We start from the raw sequence: 18,848 nt of genomic DNA, 5'->3' as shown, positions 1-18,848 counted from the left end.
ACAGAATTTTATATAGAAATTTATATGATTCATTCATTAATGAGAAATAAAGTATGTTCAGTGATTAACTTTTATTTTGTAGTTTATTTTAAAATTAAAATATAGTGAATTATTGGTTACTATTTATTATTAATGTTTTAGCAAATCTTTTTAGTTGTTTTTAAAAATATGTCTGATTCTTAACCAATAAAATTTTAAATCTTGGACTACAATGGTAGATAATTGTGATTCGATACTTTTCGATATATTTTAGTAGGATGCTGGTTATATAATATTGTTCTATGGCTGTAGCAATAATAGTAGATCCGTTTCGTTAGCTTGTTAAGATTGTGTTTTAAACTGATAAAAGGTAAATAATATTTTATATTTCATTTTGATATTAAACATTTTGTAAATAAATGATTTTATGTAAATGTTAAAAAATATAAAAATCATATAAAAGCTATATGTAAAATATTAATATGCAAAAGAAACTCATTATTCGCGCTGTAAATGTAATTTTCGTACTATCGAACTTCAATTTTGTAATTATATTTACAATCTCCGTAACAGAACAAATTATACAAATATGGAATTACACATATATTTGTCAGATACGCTCCATTCGATTATAATCGAGTGAATCAGTTTTTATTAATCAAATTTCAAGTACGATACATAATATATATTTTCGGGATTCTTAAAGAATAAAAAAAATATTCTTTTTTATTGTATAAAGTATTATTATAAGCATAAAGTGTATTAATTATTACTTTATACTAACTACAAACCATATGCTTTCTCTCATGGAATATTATTTTTTAATCATTTAAACATAGACACAAATAACAAATAATAAAAATTAATATTAAACATTAATATCAAAATGAATATTAATAATAAACTATTTTTAGCTATGTCTGGAACACAGATGAAGTACCCATATTCACTGGCTGCAAAAATTAGACGATTTCCATTTCATCATTACATGTTTGTAGCAAAGAATGGTTGGGTATTTAGATATTGGGCAATTAGTACAATACTTTGTTTACCTCTGTTCTATAAATTCCATAAAATGAGTAAGTACAATACTTTGAAAAACCTGTTTAATGCTATTTTAGTGTTTATATACGTAAGGATTAATAATTTCTTCTTGTTGTATTGCAGGTCATGCTCCAGAAAATGTGAAAAAATGGGAAGAGATCCACAAAGAACAATTTTCTGGGAAAATGCATCATTAAATTATAAATTAAAAACATTGTAGTATAATGTGAAAGAGAAATATATATATCTGAATATATATGAATACAATTTCAAATTGTATATAAAAATTCTATTTAACCAGCTTCCGATTTATTATATAGTTTATTATAAACAAATTTCATTTGTAAATCTATTTTAAAAGTTTATTACCAAATTAATCGTATAAAACATACATGATTACAAAGAACTGCTTCTACTGCTGTACAATATAAAGATTAATGATAATTTGTACCGTAGATTTCATGTAGGGCCAGCCTAAAATTTGTAATTTTCAAAAAATATGCTGATTATTGCAAAAAAGAAAAAGAGAAGCAAAAAGAAAGATAAGTACTATTAATATATTAACAATTTGATAAAATCTAAAACAAAAATGAAATAAAATCCTGAAGTTTCTGTAGTTTTGTGTGCATATTTGAACCCCAGTAAAATCTACTTTATATAAATACAAATAAAGACATAGTAACTGTATTTGTATCAATATATAATTACTTTTGTACGAATGCCTTTAAGATTCATAACAAAAGCTCTTAGTTTCTGTTACGCATGTATTAACTCTTAAACCATCAGTCATATTACGCGTGATCGTACTTCACACTGCATATAGACGTACTATAAAAGGCAGGTAATGTGTAACATTTCACATGAAATTTATATAAGTCAAATCTTTCAAAGTTTAGAATATATTTAGGTAACCCTCCAAATTTTTTTACTTAATTATAAAGATATATAAGATGTAATCAAATTAATAACGTTAAAATAATAAATAATTAATAATATAATGTAAAACTTTGTTTGATAACAAAAAATTTGTTTATAATAATACTAACTCAAAAGACTATTCTTGTACTGGCTCAAGCATATGAAAATAGTTCATTGCTTACGCGCTTGTTCATTTGTTTATAAAATGTTCTACATTAAACAGTAATTTCTACAAAATGGTATGCGAGAGCAATTGTACCATGCGTAAAATTCTACAAATAATACTGTGCATGCTTTTTGATATAGCAAGCCTAAGAAAAAGAGTTAATCGGGATATTTGATAATTAACATAGAAGAAAATATTTTAAATACTTTTAAGCTTGCATTTTATCACCTCTTTCAATAGATAAATTTCATAAATTCTATGCGGTAATTTTCTAATTTTCAGTAAACGAAACCATTTTTTTAGTAATATATACTTTACAGAGCATTTTTTGCTGAATTATGAATCTGTACACAATTCAACATCAGTGTACAAATTTAGCATCAAGGTACATTTAATTTACGTATTAGAAGTAAAAATTGATATTTAATAAATATAACGATTTCAAGAAAGTATTTTATCTCTATCTCGATTTTTGAATATTTTCTGCTTCTTCATCTTCGCTAACTGCGAGACCATTTTCTTCGAATTTTGGCTTCTTTGTATCTGGAGGTCGCAGTAATTCTTCACCATGTGTCGTCAATCCTAATTCTTTGCATCGTTTTTCATAGTACTTCAATAATCTGATACCTGCTCTGTATACGTAACTATTTTTAAAAAGACATAGCCTAACTTTCAAAATCTGTACTACTTTAAGTGTTCGGAAGCCAAAGATTTTGATCTTAAATGATTATTGTTCTGGTTTCTATTGCAATAATTTCTATTAGCTCTTTTTAACTTCAAAATATAGATTTAAATTACTGCAAAATTTAGTTTAATAGTAGCAAATGAAATTTTTTCATTCATTCATAAAGCTGTGATTGTGAAATATTTAATTGTTGCATATTTTGTTAGTTTTAATATTCATTAGTTACAAATGCATGCAATCCCACTTTTATCTTTTGGTATTAGAGATACAAATATCATTTAATAATATTAATAAATATACAATATAGTGTAAAGATATTATTATTATTATTGGCACATATAAAGTTACTGAAACATTATACTTATAAACACTTGCAATATGAACATAGCACATTAATCAATAGTATTGGTTAATCTCGCAATCTCTGGCGTCCGAACTTACGTAAAAAAATATTTGTGTTAGTAATACTCACTTGTAGACAGAACTGTGTTCTTCATTATAAGCTTGACAATTTTCAAATACTAAATGACAATCACTGAAAAAATGTTCCAGTGTTTCATATTCATTATTATTAAGTTTATATTTAATTGTACCAAAATCCATAGGATTGGAAATAATATCATGATAATCTGGAACTTCATCTTTTGTAACAGGTGATAGGAAAGGCCACGAATCTCTGTGATGCCTAATGTCAGAAAGTAATTCCTGCAGTCTCCCTATACATCCTTTAATTGTTCCCTTATCTTCTTCTTGTTCAATTTCAGCAGCTCTTTTAGCTGCTCTTCTGGTTTGTCTTGGCTCTGTATCCTCTGAAGTACTGCTATCTGTATATATATAAATATGTATATATATAATTAAATACTGATATTAGGATGTAAACACTTCTAAAATAATTAATTAATGGAAAACATTAAAAGAATTACATTGAATTAAGAAAAGTATAAATATATTTAAAGACAGAAAGCAAATTTAATATAAATTTTAAATGTTTTGCTTTAATAGAAGCATAAGAACCATTTGCACATACATGCAACAAAGTTGATTAACCTTAATTTAGTAATAATAAACAAATGTATAAAGCAATCCTACATATTACATATCATTATACCAAGTATTACTATATTTGTAAAAAAAATCTGTATTCATACTAAGCAAAAATGAATAGAGTTACAATACAGACCGTCCCAGTCTGTAGATTCTGTAGTGAGGAGGCTCTTGGCAAAGCCATGGATGCGAGAGCGTGCTGCTGCAGCGCACAGTCTCTCCTTGTCCCTTTCCCTTTCACGCCCCCTCACTAACAACATAATTAGAACTAAGAAACTGCTTTATTACATTAGTATTTAAATTAAAAAAATGTACTAAGATGTTAACACGAAATGATAATAAAATATTATGAGGTAGCGCAATATTCTCAAAGTTTGTCATAGCATTTCCTGCGACCACTAAATTTGCAAGTATATTATAATATTTACCATGTCTTATGTTTGTCTTTCTGTCCTTTCTATCCTTGCAGTCTGAACAAACCCATCTTCCTCGAGGTGCTCTTGTTAACGGAGGTTCTATACATTCTACATGATAAAAATTTGAACATGTATCGCAGTTGATTAATTTTCCACCGCTTTTACATATGCAACACACATTTATTTGTTGACTACCCCTGGAACATATATTAATTATTGAAAAATTTCTTCGTCTAATACTCAATAATACTTATAATTTCTAAAAAATACCATATATTTTATTATCAAAATGACACTTACATATCATCATCACTATCTTCTTCTAATTCTTCATCAACTGAATCCCCTTCTTCCTCACTTTCAAGAACACGTTTTGCACGATTATGTCGAGTTTCTTTGGTTAATATTACGTCCTCCTCTAATTCATCTTCAAATTTTTTTCTCTTTTTAATTTTCTCTTTTGGTTTTGTAGGTGGTTTACATACTTTACAATACCAATCTCCATCTGGTACACTCTATAAGTAAATATTTAATATCAAATATTGCAATATAATGGAAGCTAAAAATAAAAGGATTAAGAAAATAATGTACATTTAGTTTTGGTTGCAAACAATATAAATGATGTCCTTTGTTGCATCCATCACATAGTAGCATTTTGTCGCCGTCTCGTCGTCGTCTACATATTCGACACTGAGCATTTAATGCACTTCTACTCCATGCAACACTATTTTCTAAAGTACTTAAGTGTACAAACAATTGAGACCAACTTGCTGATGCCATAAGTGATTGTTCCCATTTTTCTCTGATGTCTTCGCCGAACCATTTCTTATCTTTCTCAGTGGCACCTAACGGTTTTTGTAAGTACTTTTGCTCAATAGCGTGAGATAACTGTAAAATAGCACAAGCCATTTGTTTAATGGCTAACTGCTGATTGGGATCTGGGAGCATTTCATTTTCATTTGGTGGACCTAAATATTTTCCTGCATCTTTGTAAGTTTTTGTATTAATACTTCCAACTTCTGAATCTGGAGTTCCAGGTCTGCTATGCTTTGTTTCATTTTTGATTTTGTCTAAAGACGTATTAGAAACAATATCTGCTTCAATTTCATTTGTACCATACACTAATTTATCACATTGTTTATCATATTTCCTGTTATTTATTGCGTGCCTCCATATTTCACGATCATTAACTTTCAAATTCCCCAAAGCCCCTCCTTTCACTCTGTCTTCAAAATCTAGGATATAATCTCTTAGAGTCAATTCTAAAACAATATTGACTGCCATTTCTGAAGGAAAATTTAAGTTGGCATTTTCGTATCTATTCTTTTTTGAAATCCTATTAGGATGCATTTTGATAGGTTCTGAAAACTGTATCAAAAATTTACTCGCAATGTTTATTAATAGTAATTTTAAAAGATAAAGAATCCATCTGAAATACTTACTACTTCAGGATTAAGTTTATGTCTAGGACATTCCTCAATCACAGACTTTAAACTTGGCATTTCTTGTATAATATTATTTCTGAGTTCACCTTCTCTAATTCCTCGTTTACTTAAACCATTTACTAAAGCTTCTATATCTTCCGGCTTTCCAAAGAAACTCCATTTTAGTTCTGATCTCTTGCAATGCACAGGACATTCTTTGTCTCCTGTACAGGCCATTAGATTTTTTCTAATATCAAATAATTCTTGTTTAAACTCTTTCCGAGATATATCTTTTCTTGGAGACTTAAGAATATTTTTGTCAGAGAATGAAACTTTCTTAGGAGACCTTTTTGCTTTTTTAAAACTATTTTCTTTATCACTAAATTCATCTTCAAATTTATTTTTTAAATATGCATGCATAGCTTCTGTATCTAATAATTCTGGTTGATAAGGTGTACCATCAGGAATGCAATTACCAGACCACCATTCATCATTCTCTACAAATATTCCTATAAGAAAAACAAAGAAAATTTACAAACATTTCTTATTAATTGAATAATATAAAAACATGAAGCTCTACCTGGTATTGATAAAAATCTCCAATATCTACGATGAGCTCTATCAGAACCTAGATAAACCATCATTTTATTATCTCTGGATGCTTCCTGAAGTTCTTTTAACTTATTCTCATATTCTTCTTTCTTTTTTTCCTCTTCACAACTACCACGCGTAACTTTCTTTGGTATTTTACCATCATTATCTTTTTCTCGATCTCTCATTCTTTCTTTTTCTTCTTTTTCTTTCTTTTGTTCGGCTATTAAGAAAGACTTCAATTCTTTCTTTGCTTGATGAAGTTTTTCACGTCTTTCTTCTATTACATCTCGTATCGAAGCGAAAGTGAGTAACTGATTTATCAAACATGTAGCTACTTTTAACTTTTCACCTAACTCAAATTCATGAACACTACAATGACCTAACAATCTTAAAATGTATGTCTCGTTTATTCTCATAAACAGTGCAGGATCATCTTGATTTGTATAACCACCTAAAAAAATTAGGATTAAATATAATATTCGTTAATGGTTTGGTTTAGCATAGTTATATATATATATATATATGTACCTCTTTGAGAATATCTCCACTTAGTAGCAACATCACCAATTCGCCCTCCAGAGCACAATAAGTGTTGTCTTAGAATTTCACTTAAAGTTACATGATCTAATGTCAATTCAGATAATTTGCAACCTTGGTGCACTTGACTCCAACTAGATGCTATAGTAGAAAGTTTTACAGCTTTTGTCATTGATGATGCTCCTTCATTCGTGCTAATATCATTTGTTATATCAGATGCTTGAGCATGAATTTCATCTTCTTCATCTGTTTGATATTTAAAAATGTTTGCTAATAGTAATTGTAGAAGATCACTCCAAGGTCCAGATGTTTCTTTTAATAATAGTGCTTTTTCCAGTAGATCTAAAGTAAAACCATTTGGGAAATATGCACTAACTTCTAGTTCTTCATTAAAAAATTCTAAAAATTCTAGAATCATTACACTGTCGCCAAATTTTTCATTAGGTATGCTACTCTTGACTGGCGTAGCTTCTGGGATAGGAGAAAGATCTTCGCATTCAAGATCCTCCCTTGGCTTATTCCATTGTCTTATATATGCAGCTAAAGCTGCTGATTTTTGTTTTTCCTCCTTTTTACGTTCATTTTGCAATACTCTTTCTTCTTTACGTTTTGCTTTTTCTTCAAGGGCTTTTGCCTTAAGGTCTTCCTTAAATTTCCCATTCATTCTATTTGAAAATTTTGTAATTTTAATATATTTTTAATAACTAGACACTGCAAACTACTTTTAATTTAATACACATCGTTTTACCTTGGTTTGCGAAATTTTTTTATATCCACTCCTCCTTGATTCACTTTTTTTAAAGGGTTAGGTTTTTCTAATAACTTCTGTTTTGATACATCTGTGGTAAGAAATTTATCTATTGATTCCTGTTTATGTTTAACAGGCTTTTTAATACGTGATGTAAAGTCTGGAGGAGGACCAGCAAATATGGTATCAAAACGTACCTTATTAATCGCATATTTTAATAAAACGTTATCCTAGAAATCCAGAAAAATTTGCTCCATCAATATATTCACAAAATTTTTTTATTATTGCTATTAATATACTAACTTTAACAACCCATATTCCACCTTCACTCTGTTCACATAACTGACGTAAAAAAATTTTATTACGTTCTTTACTGTAGTGTTGTTTCCTTCTTCTCACTTGTGCTGCTTCCACTATCATGAGTTGACTAACATCAGAATCTCCAGAGTCTAATTGTTCCACTTCATAACGAAATAATTTTGCCGGTGGATGATACTGTTGTTCTTGTGGGCTCCTATGTAACAAACTTAAATTACAATAATATGAAGGCACATACACACATTCTTCATTTATATAATATAGATAAATATTACACCTGTTGTTTTCTTTATTATATAATTTAATTTGTTGTTCTGAAGGTGCAATAACTTGAAGAACATGACAATCACACCAAGAATCCTCTGTAAAACTTGCTTCAACCATTTCACCAACAAAATAACGATCCCTTGCAAATTGATATACATCCTCTATCATTTCCTTAAAAGATGATCTGTTTGTTTTACTGGCAAGATATAATATAGGTATACGTAGCTGTAATATAAAACACACAATCAACAAATCTAATATTTTAATAATGTATCACTAAATTTTTAATGAAATATCGCACCTCCATAGGAAATTCTTTAAGGCTTCTTTTTGCATTTTCTTCGCATTGTAAAGCCTCCTCAAAAGTCATGTTAGTTCTGCCAGTTATACTACATGACCATATAAGTGAGTTACATAAAATAATCCTCTCACAAAATTCACTGCAATCATAAAATATATAACACCCTAAATGCAATGTTATTAATATCAATGAATGCAATAACATTTTTCTAAAAGTAGATAACAGATTTACATATCATTGCAAAGATGAAAATAAACGCTTAAAAAACACGGATGTAAAAATGTAATAGAGTAACAAAATAAAACTGAGATAATTTAATCTATGATCTTTTCGGTATTATCATGCAAGATTTAACTAATGACGGTAGATAAAATCTACGTGTATGATCTAAATATTTCCTATAATGTACTTTTCAGCTTTATCTATTCAGTATAGAGCAAAAGGATATACAATAACAAATCATTAACTAGCACATCGACATGTATTATTTACGACAATATCATCAAGGAAGCAAGAGAATGTTGAAAGAATACGAGATATTCATGACTGAGAAATTGCATTAACGAAACTGCAGGATATGTTTCGAACTTATCTCAGCTGTCATGGTCTTACTTGTAGTCCTTGAAAATTTCATTGGTAACCTCACAGTGGAAAACTTCGTCGTCGTCTTTAAAATCTGATGAAACGTGAAGACGTTGGAACGGCTGTTTACGAAGAAGCGGCATGTCGACACTTGATAATCTACGTCTTCGTTCACGTTTCTAACAAGTTACAATCAATTCTACGTCGAAGATAGTGCTATACTTTTTCCGAAACACCGAGAGACACATGCAACACACGCCAATTCTTATAAACACCTTTAAAGTTTCAACTGCTTTTTAATTTACCCTAGAACTTGTTGCGATTTACTTGATTTAAAATTTTGTTTATTTATACGCATTGAACGAAAAACTTTGCTATCGTTTCACGAAACATTTCGAGTCTCATGACAAAGCACGATTTAACGGTGCTCGTGGAAGCGCGCATTCACATCTGGCATCTCAAAGCCGGAAACCAATAAAAAGAATAATGTTGCCAACATAAAGCTATTTTTTAAAACGCGGGAAATAAAGATAGTCATGTAATAATGTTCGTTGCGTTAATGCATTCAAAATTTTCAATTCGATAAACGTCTCTTCTTTTAACGACAATACAATTTCTATAATTATTACAGGTATTTGTGATACTATTCGTGAAGAAAATTCATTACGAACTATATAAAATATAACTGTAATATACTATCTTTTTCAAGTTGGTAATTAGTATCCGGTCTAGATATATAAACCTACTAAATTTGGCGGGAATTGTTTGCAATTTATCTAGGTAAAATCATTACGTTTTGATTCTCATACAATTATAACAGATTCTATTATAATTATTATTATTAAACAACTCGGAATTTTTCTGCTTAATCTTTGTAAATTACTATAGGATTGTATAAAATAAGTGTTCTAAATATATTTTATAGAAGTTTTATTCTCTTTTTCTATGTAACTTATATATTTATATAAAAAGAATATATACAAATAAATAATTATTTTAAATCCATATTTTTAAATTATATTAACAAAATATTATTCCAACCATTCTGTAATATATTGGCACTTTGTAGGTGTAACATCACCAACATCACAACAATTTTTTCTCACCTGTATTTAAATATCTCTATATTATTAAGTCACAAAAAATATGTATGAAAAAGAAAAATAAAACAGCTTACCGGACAAATGCCGCAAGTAGATTTAATTAATCCAGGTTGACTTAATAAAGGTTCTACTGCTCTATATAAAGTGTCCCCATCGCCTGAAAGAGTACGTTCTACTTTTCCATCATAAACTAAGGTATTCAATATCATCTCCAAATCTTCAACTGATAACTTCACCTATAAATATTTTTTTATAATGCCCACATATATAACTTGAAGAAAATTATAATGATCATTCAAACCTTGCTTATTCCTAGGTCAGAGATAAATTTCCATACTTCTTCAGACGAAGCAAATGTAACATTTCTAGCCATGATTGGTCCACCTCTACAAGAGTTCATTTGCTCCCTTTTATTCTCTAGAAATCTATAACATTGTTGATTGAGAACATCAACAAATTCTGCTTCAAAATCTTGATCTTGGTACCATGCACCTCCAGTTACAGATGTGTCTGGCTCTAAATTGTATAACATATACACTTTTTTCTTACTTGCTGCTACAGACTTAACAGCTTTGATAAATTTTTTGATCTCTAAACTTTTTAAAATTTTATTTAATTGAGTGGGCATTAAATTGGATTTAAATCTTATATCACGAATCCAAATCCCCTTATTCCCCGCCTCTTCAATGATGGTATATACGATTTTTTCCTCGTTATCTGCGCCTTTAGCTATTTTTGCTTTAGATGGATCTTTCAAACGATATAACAAGGAACCACCTTGCTTAAATAGATCAAAATGACCCTGAGATAAAAGTTTATTTATAATTTGAGCTCTTTGAACAGGTTGCAAGTCTGGCATTTCAGTACTTAAGTCTTTATCAGATATTCCTTTTGGTCTTGTCTGTGCTAATGCAAGAATTCTGAAAATTTAAAATGCCATATTTAGATACTTTTTTCATATTTCATTTCTATAATAATAAAATATGAGGAATCTATTATGTAATAACATAATTATTTATATTGTACATGAGTAATGATTGTAACCTATTAACTATACCGTGGTAAATGTCATTAATTTTTAGTAAAAGGAAATAAATCTTACTTTTGTTCAATTGCTTCGTATGGATTTATATCTGCATTAGTTGTATCTTGTTCCTTCGAAGTACTAGCTTCGGTTTCCATTATATTTCACTTGTGTAAATATTAAAAATACAAATCACTTGATTATCTTCAATATTTGCTAGGTTATATTCACATACTTTCACTAATTTACCTGCAACCGCAACGATAAGATTTATTATATTAACGCAAAAATTAGTTAGAAAACATGGAAAATTCTTTAAATGAATCGGATACTGAAGATTCCTTGAATATTGCTACTAAAAACTGGGATCGAATTATTAGTACTGCTAAAAAGGTAAATTTGTATACCAATATATAATTATAAAAAAGACAATACCTAACCTACATGTTCTATGAACTATACTACGATTTTAAATACACTATTATTTTTTAAAGGATGGTTACAGGGAAGGAGTAGAAGATGGGTCAAATTCTGTCTTTCAAAATGGTTTTGATAGTGGATATAAAGAAGGTTTTCAAACGGCTTTTATTCTAGGAAAGTTTAAAAGTTTATTAAACGCTATACCAAAGGATGTCGAGCATCCGCAAAATATAAAAGAAATTTTTGATAAAACTAGAAGAGGCGCATGTTATATATGTGTAGCAGAACTTAATAATGTCAATAATACACAGAAGAGTTTTGATGAAATCATCAATGAACAAAGATCGTATTCAGTGAAAGTTCTTCAAACATTGTATGAGTATTTTCAACCACATGTAAAGCAATTAAATATCAACGAATTTAATATATTAAAGGTACGAGATGTTACAGATTTAGAAGATAATTAATTTATCAACCAAAACAGTTTTTTGTATCTTTTTATTAGCATGTATATTTTTATGCTTCAAACGTAAATAAAGAATATTAATTGCAGAATTTTTATAAATATAACCCTTCGGGAGATCCCTCCTTTTTCCGATACAAAACGCTCTCTTTAGATTTTTTGAAATCATCACTAGTAACTTTCATACGGCGTTCGCGTAAAGCCATTAAACCAGCTTCAGTACATATGGCCTATAAGATAAAAATATTGTTTAATATATCATTTAATTCTTTTTCCATTCAAATACCATTATATAAATAATGCTTTACCTTTATATCTGCACCTGACAGATCATCTTTAGCCATAATTAATTCTGCTAAATTTACATCAGGCGCTAAAGTCATTCTGCTAGTATGAATGCTGAATATTCTTCTTTTTGTTTTTTCATCAGGCAATGGAAATTCAATTTTTCTATCAATACGGCCAGGTCTGATTAATGCTGGATCTAGTGTTTCAATTCTATTTGTAGCCATAACAACTTTAACATCTCCGCGACTATCAAAACCTGAAAAATAAAAATACTTTGTTATTAAAATATAAAACATAATCATAATACTGTATAATTGACATTAAAATACTTTTCATACCATCAAGTTGATTGAGGAGTTCTAACATAGTTCTTTGAATTTCACGTTCTCCACCACTATTGCTATCATACCGTTTTGTGCCTACAGCATCTATTTCATCTATAAATACAATAGAAGGGGCATGCTCTTCTGCAACTCTAAATAACTCCCTAACAAGTTTGGGACCATCTCCTAAATATTTCTGTATAAGCTCAGAACCAACAACTCTCAAAAAGGTTGCAGAGGTTTGATTAGCAACAGCTTTTGCTAACAATGTTTTCCCAGTTCCTGGAGGACCATAAAGTATGACTCCTTTTGGAGGTTTAATACCCATTTCTTCATAATACTCTGGATGTGTTAAAGGCAATTCTACAGATTCCTTGATTTCTTGAATTTGTGTATCAAGTCCTAAATAATGAAATATGTTTGTGAATATGTAATGTAATATAAAATTTGTAATAGTAATGCAAATATTTCATACCACCAATATCTGCATAGGTTTCTTGTGGAGCTTTTTCTAGTTTCATTACTGTAACCATAGGATCTGTATCATCACCTAAAACTCCAACAACAGCATGAACTTTATGATTTAATAGAACAGAACATCCAGGTTCTAATTGATCCTTATCCACAAATGATAAAATTGATACATAATGCTCAGAACCAACAGATGTAGAAACTATTGCATGATTATCATCAATAATTTCTTCTAATGTTCCAACAGACATTGGAGTTCCACGTAAGTCATCGACTTTAGATCTTTCTTCTTCATTCTTTTCTTCTTGTGGCTTTAGTCTTTCTTGATTTCGAATGAATTCTTCTTCCATTAATAAGTAATCTTTTATACGTTCTAACTTCAGAAGCTTTAGTCTACAACGTGTATGAGGTGTAACTTGTGGTAATTTTAAAGCAGCATCTGGTCCTTTTGTACGCCGTTTCTTTTTGCCTACTCTTGTTGGGATAGGTGGTTCATATTTCTTTTTCTTATCCTTATCATCCTTCTTATCACTTCCTGTACCACTGGTACCAGATTGATTCTGTCCCTGATATAATAAATATTACCTTTCAAAATAATTTCAACTTCATAATACATAATATTTTTAATATAATTTCGAAAGAATGTTGCGTATGAATAAAAAAACACAGTTGGCAATGAATACGAAACTTTCAATTAGAATAATATGAAATTTATCAGAAAAAGTGTTATAATTAATATAACCTAAAATGTCAAGCACAACATAATATACATATTTAAAAAGAAAGTAATAAATTTTATAATTAATTGGATATAGACGTTAAATATTTTACTATAAATTATTCTAGAATAGTACGAGTTCCTTAATTTACAAATAATCAAGAAGGCTTTAGAAATTACCATTTTTGATTCACTGTTTGATCACGAATCGAAACGGCGAAGTCATTGCCGTTGTATGAGCAGAATCGATTACGATTTCGATATCTTTCTTCGTAATATATCGAAATAATTCGATACGTCGAAAAAGTATTAATACAAGAAATGGTGTATGTTTAAAAAAAATGATATAAAAATTAATAATATAAATATTTTGATTGTGTATGACGAATTGTACGAATTAAAAGTTTTTAAGAGCAATATTAAACGAGCTTTGATATTGTTTTTTATTTATGAGCAATTTACATGATCGTTTTCGACAATAATTATTGAAAAATTCTTGCATAATCCCACGTGTTTTGAAAAATGTATAAATGACAAATTTCTTTCTCAAAAAACTCAATACGACATATAAGTCTTTGTGAATATAATTTAACAATATCGACAACATATAGATTCGTGAAATTTTATTTTAATACTTGGATACATTTATTTTTGTAATAAAGTATCTCCCTCTAGCTCTTTAATTATCGCTTCTTTATAACATCTCGTTCAAAGCCATCAAAATAAAAATAAGAGCAATTAAAAATAGTAAAATACTTCTTACACGTGGTTGTCTTAAAAACTTAATGATCTGTGTACAATTTTTACAAAAAATGCGTTGAATAACAATATAGAAAGTTACAAAGAGATATAATTAAATTATATCGAACCAATTATACAATAGAAATGTATGCTTCTTTCAAGTAAAATGTTTTAAACATTTTGCAGGATTTAATTTGCTTTCTTCCTTTCAATTACTATATAATGCATTTTGTGTTTGAGTCACATAGATACTAAAATATGTTTCTTTTTTTCATGTCAATAAGAATTTTCTTAAATTAAGCATTAGTTAGAATTTAAAAACGTTATAATGTAGCAATTGTATTATACGTTGTAGAAAAATCGATTTACGCTGCTGTATATTAAGACAAAAAATAAATTGAAATAATACTTTGATAATAACATAAAGTCTTTCAGATAATAATACATTATGTTCTCTTGTTCGAGTAATATTTTTCTTCTTTTACTTTCGTTTATCACAATGATTAGTAAGTATTTGAGAATATGTAGTTTTGAGTAAAATCCTCGATGAACAGAATATAATACAACGTGTATAAAATGCTCTGAACATGATGTGAGGCGTGTTTGAAGCGATTCAATGAAAATATTTATGGGGCTTAAATGCCAGCTAAAATAATTCTAGGGTCTTCCACAGCGTCCTTGATTTTTCTTAAGAACATCACAGCCTCACGCCCGTCAATTAATCGATGATCATATGTTAAAGCCACATACATCATTGGACGAATTTTAATCTGAAAATTAATAAAAAATCACTAAAATTTGTAATATTAGTCTTTATTAGAAGAAATTGTCGGTGTTTACCTCGCCCTTTACTGCAACGGGCCTGTCGAATACTCCGTGCATCCCAAGAATTGCACTTTGTGGTGGATTAATAATGGGTGTACCCAACAGAGAACCAAATACACCGCCGTTACTTATCGTGAATGTACCACCGTCCATATCTTCAACGGATATTTTGCCTTTTCTTGCTTTATCGCCTAAAGCTGCCAAAGCAATTTCAATTTCTGCAAAATTCTTGTTTTCTACACTACGAAGAACTGGGACAACAAGACCCTTTGGTGTTGCAACTGCAACACTAATATCGACATAGTCTCTATAAACTATGTCAGTGCCATCTATTACAGCATTTACTACTGGTTGATCTTTTAAAGCATAGGTACTCGCTGCAATAAATGGACTCATAAATCCCAGCTTCAAACCATATTTCTTTGTAAAATTTTCTTGGTGCATTTTACGGAATTCCATAATGCGGCTGTAAAAAGAAATAAAAATTAGTTATTAACAAAAAAGAAGTTAACAATCATAGTTACAATAGATATGTAATAACCTCATATCGATCTCATTAAATGTAGTTAACATGGCGTTTGTATTTTGAGCATCTTTTAATCGTTCTGCAATACGTATTCGCATCCTGTTCATCTTTACCCGTTGTTCTGTTCTGGTGCCAAGTATTTCACGTGTATAATCAGCAGGAGGCAGTTGTACCTTTGCACCTTCCAATGACTAAAAATGTTCATTTATTTAATGAATAATAAAAATTTTATAACAGGAAAGGAAGAATCTTTATTTCTAAATTTGTATAATTACACCTACTTGAGCATGTTTAATTGCAGCAACTGGCATGGATGCTGCTGGTGCTTGTGGAGTTGGAGGTCGTGCAGCTGGTGGTGGTATAGCTGCTGAAGGTGGTGGTACAGCTGCTGAAGGTGGTGGTGGTGGTGGTGGTGGTGGCGGTGGAGGCGGCGGTGGTGCTGCTGTACTAGGTGCAGGCGGAGGACTTGGAGCCTTTTCAGCTGGTTTCTCAACTGGTTTTTCAGCTGGTGCTGCTCCAACTGCGCCAACATCAATGGAACATAGTTTCTGTCCTGGCTTTACTGTTTCACCATCTTTGGCAAATACCTCTTTCACTACACCAGAAGCTGGTGATGGTACAGGAACTGAAGTCTGTGAAGGGATTATCATAAATGTATAAATTACAAGATATGTTTATTATTTGTAAGTTCATTTGTTTATTGATTTTACCTTATCAGTTTCAATTTCACATAAGACATCATCTTCTTTAACTTGATCACCAACTTTCTTATCCCATCTGACATCCCCCTCACTTACACTTTCCGCAAATGGTGGTACTACAACTTCCTTTATTTCCCCTGTCAATTATAAATTTACATTATGCAAGAATCTATGTATAAAATCTTAACTATATATTTTCTTCCCTAAAGATGACTTACATAATGAAGATGTTGAATGAATATGTCTTGCCTGGTCTATCCAACAGTGAAATTTCTTATATTTTGTATATCTAGATAGAAATTAAAATTACATATTAAAATTTACTTAATAAATTAATTAACCATTTATATCACAGTTTATTCTAGATAAAGATGTTAAAAAGTATTCATATTATACGGATATTTTACCCTTTTGATGTACTTTTTAAACTTACATTCGTGAGTTCTTGTTGACCACATGTTGGGTGTGGATAAATAGAATGTGCCCTACAAAAATGATTTGATACAATTAATAGTTTATGTTCATGGTTATCCCCAACGTTGATATGCCTCTGTATAAAGATGTTTTTAGATTTTCAACATAGCTCACCACTTCTTTATTATATCATTTTTATTTAGTAGTCTTACCTTGACTATATAAAGATCTCACAACCTGAAACAAATGTATACATAAATATAGATTCTCATTTAAAATATAAAATTAATAATTATATAAAATGTTATATAAATTTTTTAATTAGTTTATATAATTTTATATATATTATGACATAAAAGTGAGTTATAAAAGAAACTAGATAAAAATAGGTAGTGTGTCTATCGAATAGATAGAAAGAGAACCTTGACCTTAAATTGCACCCTGAATAAATCGACGGAAATCTGTTTGGTTATCTAAAAAGTAAGTTTGCATCTGACGGTCACGAGGAATTTTTTAATTTTCCATTGACAGATTGTAGTCGATAGATCGAGTCATGAATCGTAACGTGTTCAAATACTGTTATATAACCGAAATGCAATAGGTAAAGGCAGTATTCCGACAACTTTGATTGGTAGGTTCTACTTCAAAGGGCGTTAGGTTCTTCTTGCTCAATATGTATGTCACAAATATGTTAACGTTAATAACAAATGGAATGACACTATTGTTTGATAATTTACCTTCGTTTGTGATATACTAAGTCTTGTTATTACACGAGGCACAAACCGCGAACAGTTGGACAGCATCGCGGTCATCCTCGAATGGAAAATTATGACTTAGATGCTTGCTCTTGACTCTTCCGATGGTCAAGAAGCAATACGACACGGTATGGCACGGTTATAGTTAGTGGTGGGGCTAGTTTGCTACGACAAATGTGCGTTCTGAAATTTGTCACAATTGGGTTCCAAAAAATACAAAAACTAATTAATCGTATACTTATTCAAATCATGAAAGCAAATATTTACTGTATTGAAAATAAATATATTGTAATTATAGTAAAATGCAAATAATTAAAATTAAAATACTGAAACCTTAATGTTGTAACAATAGTGTTTTTCCATTAACGATTAGTAATCTCTCCATTAACGATTGCTAACGAATACATCGCTCCTTTTTTATACAAACGGTTAAACACTATCTAATGAAAGATAAAACAAGTAATCGCAATTAGTAAATAAATAATTTCCACATAAAATATATTGAAAAAATTAATTATATTTCGTAATGTAAAAACCTTCGTTGCTAAATAAACTCATATCAGTCCTATCTTTATCTACACGCTATAAGTAAAGAGTTGTTTGAGTCATATTGGTAAGTCGTATGCGATATGGGAATAGAAAGAGAAGGCTGCACAGAGGCTCCTTCTATTTTTGTCCATTTAGGTATGCACACTAACGAGGCTCGTTGGTCGGTATTACGCTGACATATTTACTATATGAATATTTATATGAACTATATTATATTATATTTACTATAGAATATTTACTATATGAACCTCTACGCAGCGTTTTCTTCCTATTCCTATATCGCTTTTTCAACTTGTTCATTCTATCTTTATATCTCTATGGTTTCGCATATTAAATATTATGCGAAATATGTTTTACATTAAAATTTATCGACAATATTATTAAAGAATAATAAACTCGCAACCAATAGTTTTCTTGAAATCTTAAAGTAGAGAACTACAAGGTTCTGCAATCAAGATAAGGATTGGAAAAAGTTTAATTTCAAATATCATGTATTGTATCATT

At 29.6% G+C, this 18,848-nt stretch overlaps 6 protein-coding genes across 11 annotated transcripts in view; 2 read left to right on the top strand and 4 right to left on the bottom strand.

Annotated features, from left to right (window-relative positions):
- Positions 1-213: 213 nt before the first annotated feature.
- LOC132912893 (uncharacterized) lies at positions 214-1,639 on the top strand. Of its 2 annotated transcripts, none has more exons than XM_060970695.1 (3): positions 214-349; positions 894-1,058; positions 1,147-1,639. In XM_060970695.1, exons 2-3 carry the CDS (start codon positions 896-898, stop codon positions 1,218-1,220), a joined length of 237 nt encoding a protein of 78 aa, XP_060826678.1. In that variant the 5' UTR covers positions 214-349; positions 894-895; the 3' UTR covers positions 1,221-1,639. The 2 variants fall into 2 exon arrangements, with proteins under 2 accessions (XP_060826678.1, XP_060826677.1); XM_060970694.1 differs by lacking the exon at positions 214-349 and adding an exon at positions 383-408.
- Positions 1,640-1,741: 102 nt separating this feature from the next.
- LOC132912872 (bromodomain adjacent to zinc finger domain protein 1A) lies at positions 1,742-9,494 on the bottom strand. Of its 4 annotated transcripts, none has more exons than XM_060970650.1 (14): positions 9,054-9,494; positions 8,442-8,580; positions 8,151-8,365; positions 7,859-8,081; positions 7,556-7,785; positions 6,799-7,472; positions 6,257-6,721; positions 5,695-6,185; positions 4,844-5,620; positions 4,553-4,767; positions 4,265-4,449; positions 3,973-4,086; positions 3,265-3,616; positions 1,742-2,751 (listed from the first exon to the last, which is right to left on the bottom strand). In XM_060970650.1, exons 1-14 carry the CDS (start codon positions 9,164-9,166, stop codon positions 2,568-2,570), a joined length of 4,377 nt encoding a protein of 1,458 aa, XP_060826633.1. In that variant the 5' UTR covers positions 9,167-9,494; the 3' UTR covers positions 1,742-2,567. The 4 variants fall into 4 exon arrangements, with proteins under 4 accessions (XP_060826633.1, XP_060826636.1, XP_060826634.1 ...); XM_060970653.1 differs by having other exon boundaries at positions 1,742-2,739; XM_060970651.1 differs by having other exon boundaries at positions 7,859-8,069.
- Positions 9,495-10,001: 507 nt separating this feature from the next.
- LOC132912886 (DNA-directed RNA polymerase III subunit RPC6) lies at positions 10,002-11,368 on the bottom strand. Its single transcript, XM_060970685.1, has 4 exons — positions 11,229-11,368; positions 10,428-11,046; positions 10,201-10,362; positions 10,002-10,129 (listed from the first exon to the last, which is right to left on the bottom strand). Exons 1-4 carry the CDS (start codon positions 11,306-11,308, stop codon positions 10,055-10,057), a joined length of 936 nt encoding a protein of 311 aa, XP_060826668.1. The 5' UTR covers positions 11,309-11,368; the 3' UTR covers positions 10,002-10,054.
- Positions 11,369-11,404: 36 nt separating this feature from the next.
- LOC132912892 (uncharacterized) lies at positions 11,405-12,125 on the top strand. The gene is made up of 2 exons (XM_060970693.1): positions 11,405-11,543; positions 11,645-12,125. Exons 1-2 carry the CDS (start codon positions 11,454-11,456, stop codon positions 12,035-12,037), a joined length of 483 nt encoding a protein of 160 aa, XP_060826676.1. The 5' UTR covers positions 11,405-11,453; the 3' UTR covers positions 12,038-12,125.
- Positions 12,038-18,848, bottom strand: part of LOC132912882 (26S proteasome regulatory subunit 4) — a 51,582-nt gene continuing 44,771 nt past the window's right edge. Inside the window, exons 1-5 of one of the 2 annotated variants that reach the window (XM_060970679.1) lie at positions 14,014-14,169; positions 13,120-13,681; positions 12,660-13,046; positions 12,342-12,577; positions 12,038-12,263 (exon numbers count right to left, since the gene is read on the bottom strand). In XM_060970679.1, coding sequence (XP_060826662.1) covers positions 12,129-12,263; positions 12,342-12,577; positions 12,660-13,046; positions 13,120-13,681; positions 14,014-14,016 — 1,323 coding nt within the window. In that variant the 5' untranslated portion in view covers positions 14,017-14,169 and the 3' untranslated portion in view covers positions 12,038-12,128. Of the gene's footprint in view, positions 12,264-12,341; positions 12,578-12,659; positions 13,047-13,119; positions 13,682-14,013; positions 14,170-18,848 lie in introns of those variants that run through there. The other variant, XM_060970681.1, reaches the window with a different exon arrangement.
- LOC132912881 (dihydrolipoyllysine-residue succinyltransferase component of 2-oxoglutarate dehydrogenase complex, mitochondrial) lies at positions 14,442-17,966 on the bottom strand. Its single transcript, XM_060970678.1, has 9 exons — positions 17,778-17,966; positions 17,253-17,277; positions 17,060-17,111; positions 16,845-16,915; positions 16,636-16,763; positions 16,207-16,557; positions 15,941-16,116; positions 15,415-15,865; positions 14,442-15,344 (listed from the first exon to the last, which is right to left on the bottom strand). Exons 1-9 carry the CDS (start codon positions 17,850-17,852, stop codon positions 15,210-15,212), a joined length of 1,464 nt encoding a protein of 487 aa, XP_060826661.1. The 5' UTR covers positions 17,853-17,966; the 3' UTR covers positions 14,442-15,209.

Source organism: Bombus pascuorum, chromosome 12 (assembly GCF_905332965.1).
Source record: "Bombus pascuorum chromosome 12, iyBomPasc1.1, whole genome shotgun sequence".
Lineage (NCBI taxonomy): Eukaryota > Metazoa > Arthropoda > Insecta > Hymenoptera > Apidae > Bombus > Bombus pascuorum.
This window is presented reverse-complemented; position numbering and strand designations above follow the sequence as displayed.

What these genes read in the sequence shown, in the direction of transcription:
- LOC132912893 (XM_060970694.1), top strand. An exon ending in CTATAAATTCCATAAAATGA is followed by an intron (nt 1,059 to 1,146) that starts GTAAGTACAATA and finishes GTTGTATTGCAG; the next exon opens with GTCATGCTCCAGAAAATGTG.
- LOC132912872 (XM_060970650.1), bottom strand. Translation starts at nt 9,166, where the DNA reads ATGCCGCTTCTTCGTAAACAGCCGTTCCAACGTCTTCACGTTTCATCA. An exon ending in GAAATTTTCAAGGACTACAA is followed by an intron (nt 8,581 to 9,053) that starts GTAAGACCATGA and finishes TTATGATTGCAG; the next exon opens with TGAATTTTGTGAGAGGATTA. An exon ending in GTGGAGATATTCTCAAAGAG is followed by an intron (nt 6,722 to 6,798) that starts GTACATATATAT and finishes TAATTTTTTTAG; the next exon opens with GTGGTTATACAAATCAAGAT.
- LOC132912886 (XM_060970685.1), bottom strand. Translation starts at nt 11,308, where the DNA reads ATGGAAACCGAAGCTAGTACTTCGAAGGAACAAGATACAACTAATGCA. An exon ending in TACGAAGCAATTGAACAAAA is followed by an intron (nt 11,047 to 11,228) that starts GTAAGATTTATT and finishes TTAAATTTTCAG; the next exon opens with AATTCTTGCATTAGCACAGA. An exon ending in CTGACCTAGGAATAAGCAAG is followed by an intron (nt 10,363 to 10,427) that starts GTTTGAATGATC and finishes AAATATTTATAG; the next exon opens with GTGAAGTTATCAGTTGAAGA.
- LOC132912892 (XM_060970693.1), top strand. Translation starts at nt 11,454, where the DNA reads ATGGAAAATTCTTTAAATGAATCGGATACTGAAGATTCCTTGAATATT. An exon ending in TTATTAGTACTGCTAAAAAG is followed by an intron (nt 11,544 to 11,644) that starts GTAAATTTGTAT and finishes TATTTTTTAAAG; the next exon opens with GATGGTTACAGGGAAGGAGT.
- LOC132912881 (XM_060970678.1), bottom strand. Translation starts at nt 17,852, where the DNA reads ATGACCGCGATGCTGTCCAACTGTTCGCGGTTTGTGCCTCGTGTAATA. An exon ending in GAGATCTTTATATAGTCAAG is followed by an intron (nt 17,112 to 17,252) that starts GTAAGACTACTA and finishes TCATTTTTGTAG; the next exon opens with GGCACATTCTATTTATCCAC. An exon ending in CCGTTGCAGTAAAGGGCGAG is followed by an intron (nt 15,345 to 15,414) that starts GTAAACACCGAC and finishes ATTAATTTTCAG; the next exon opens with ATTAAAATTCGTCCAATGAT.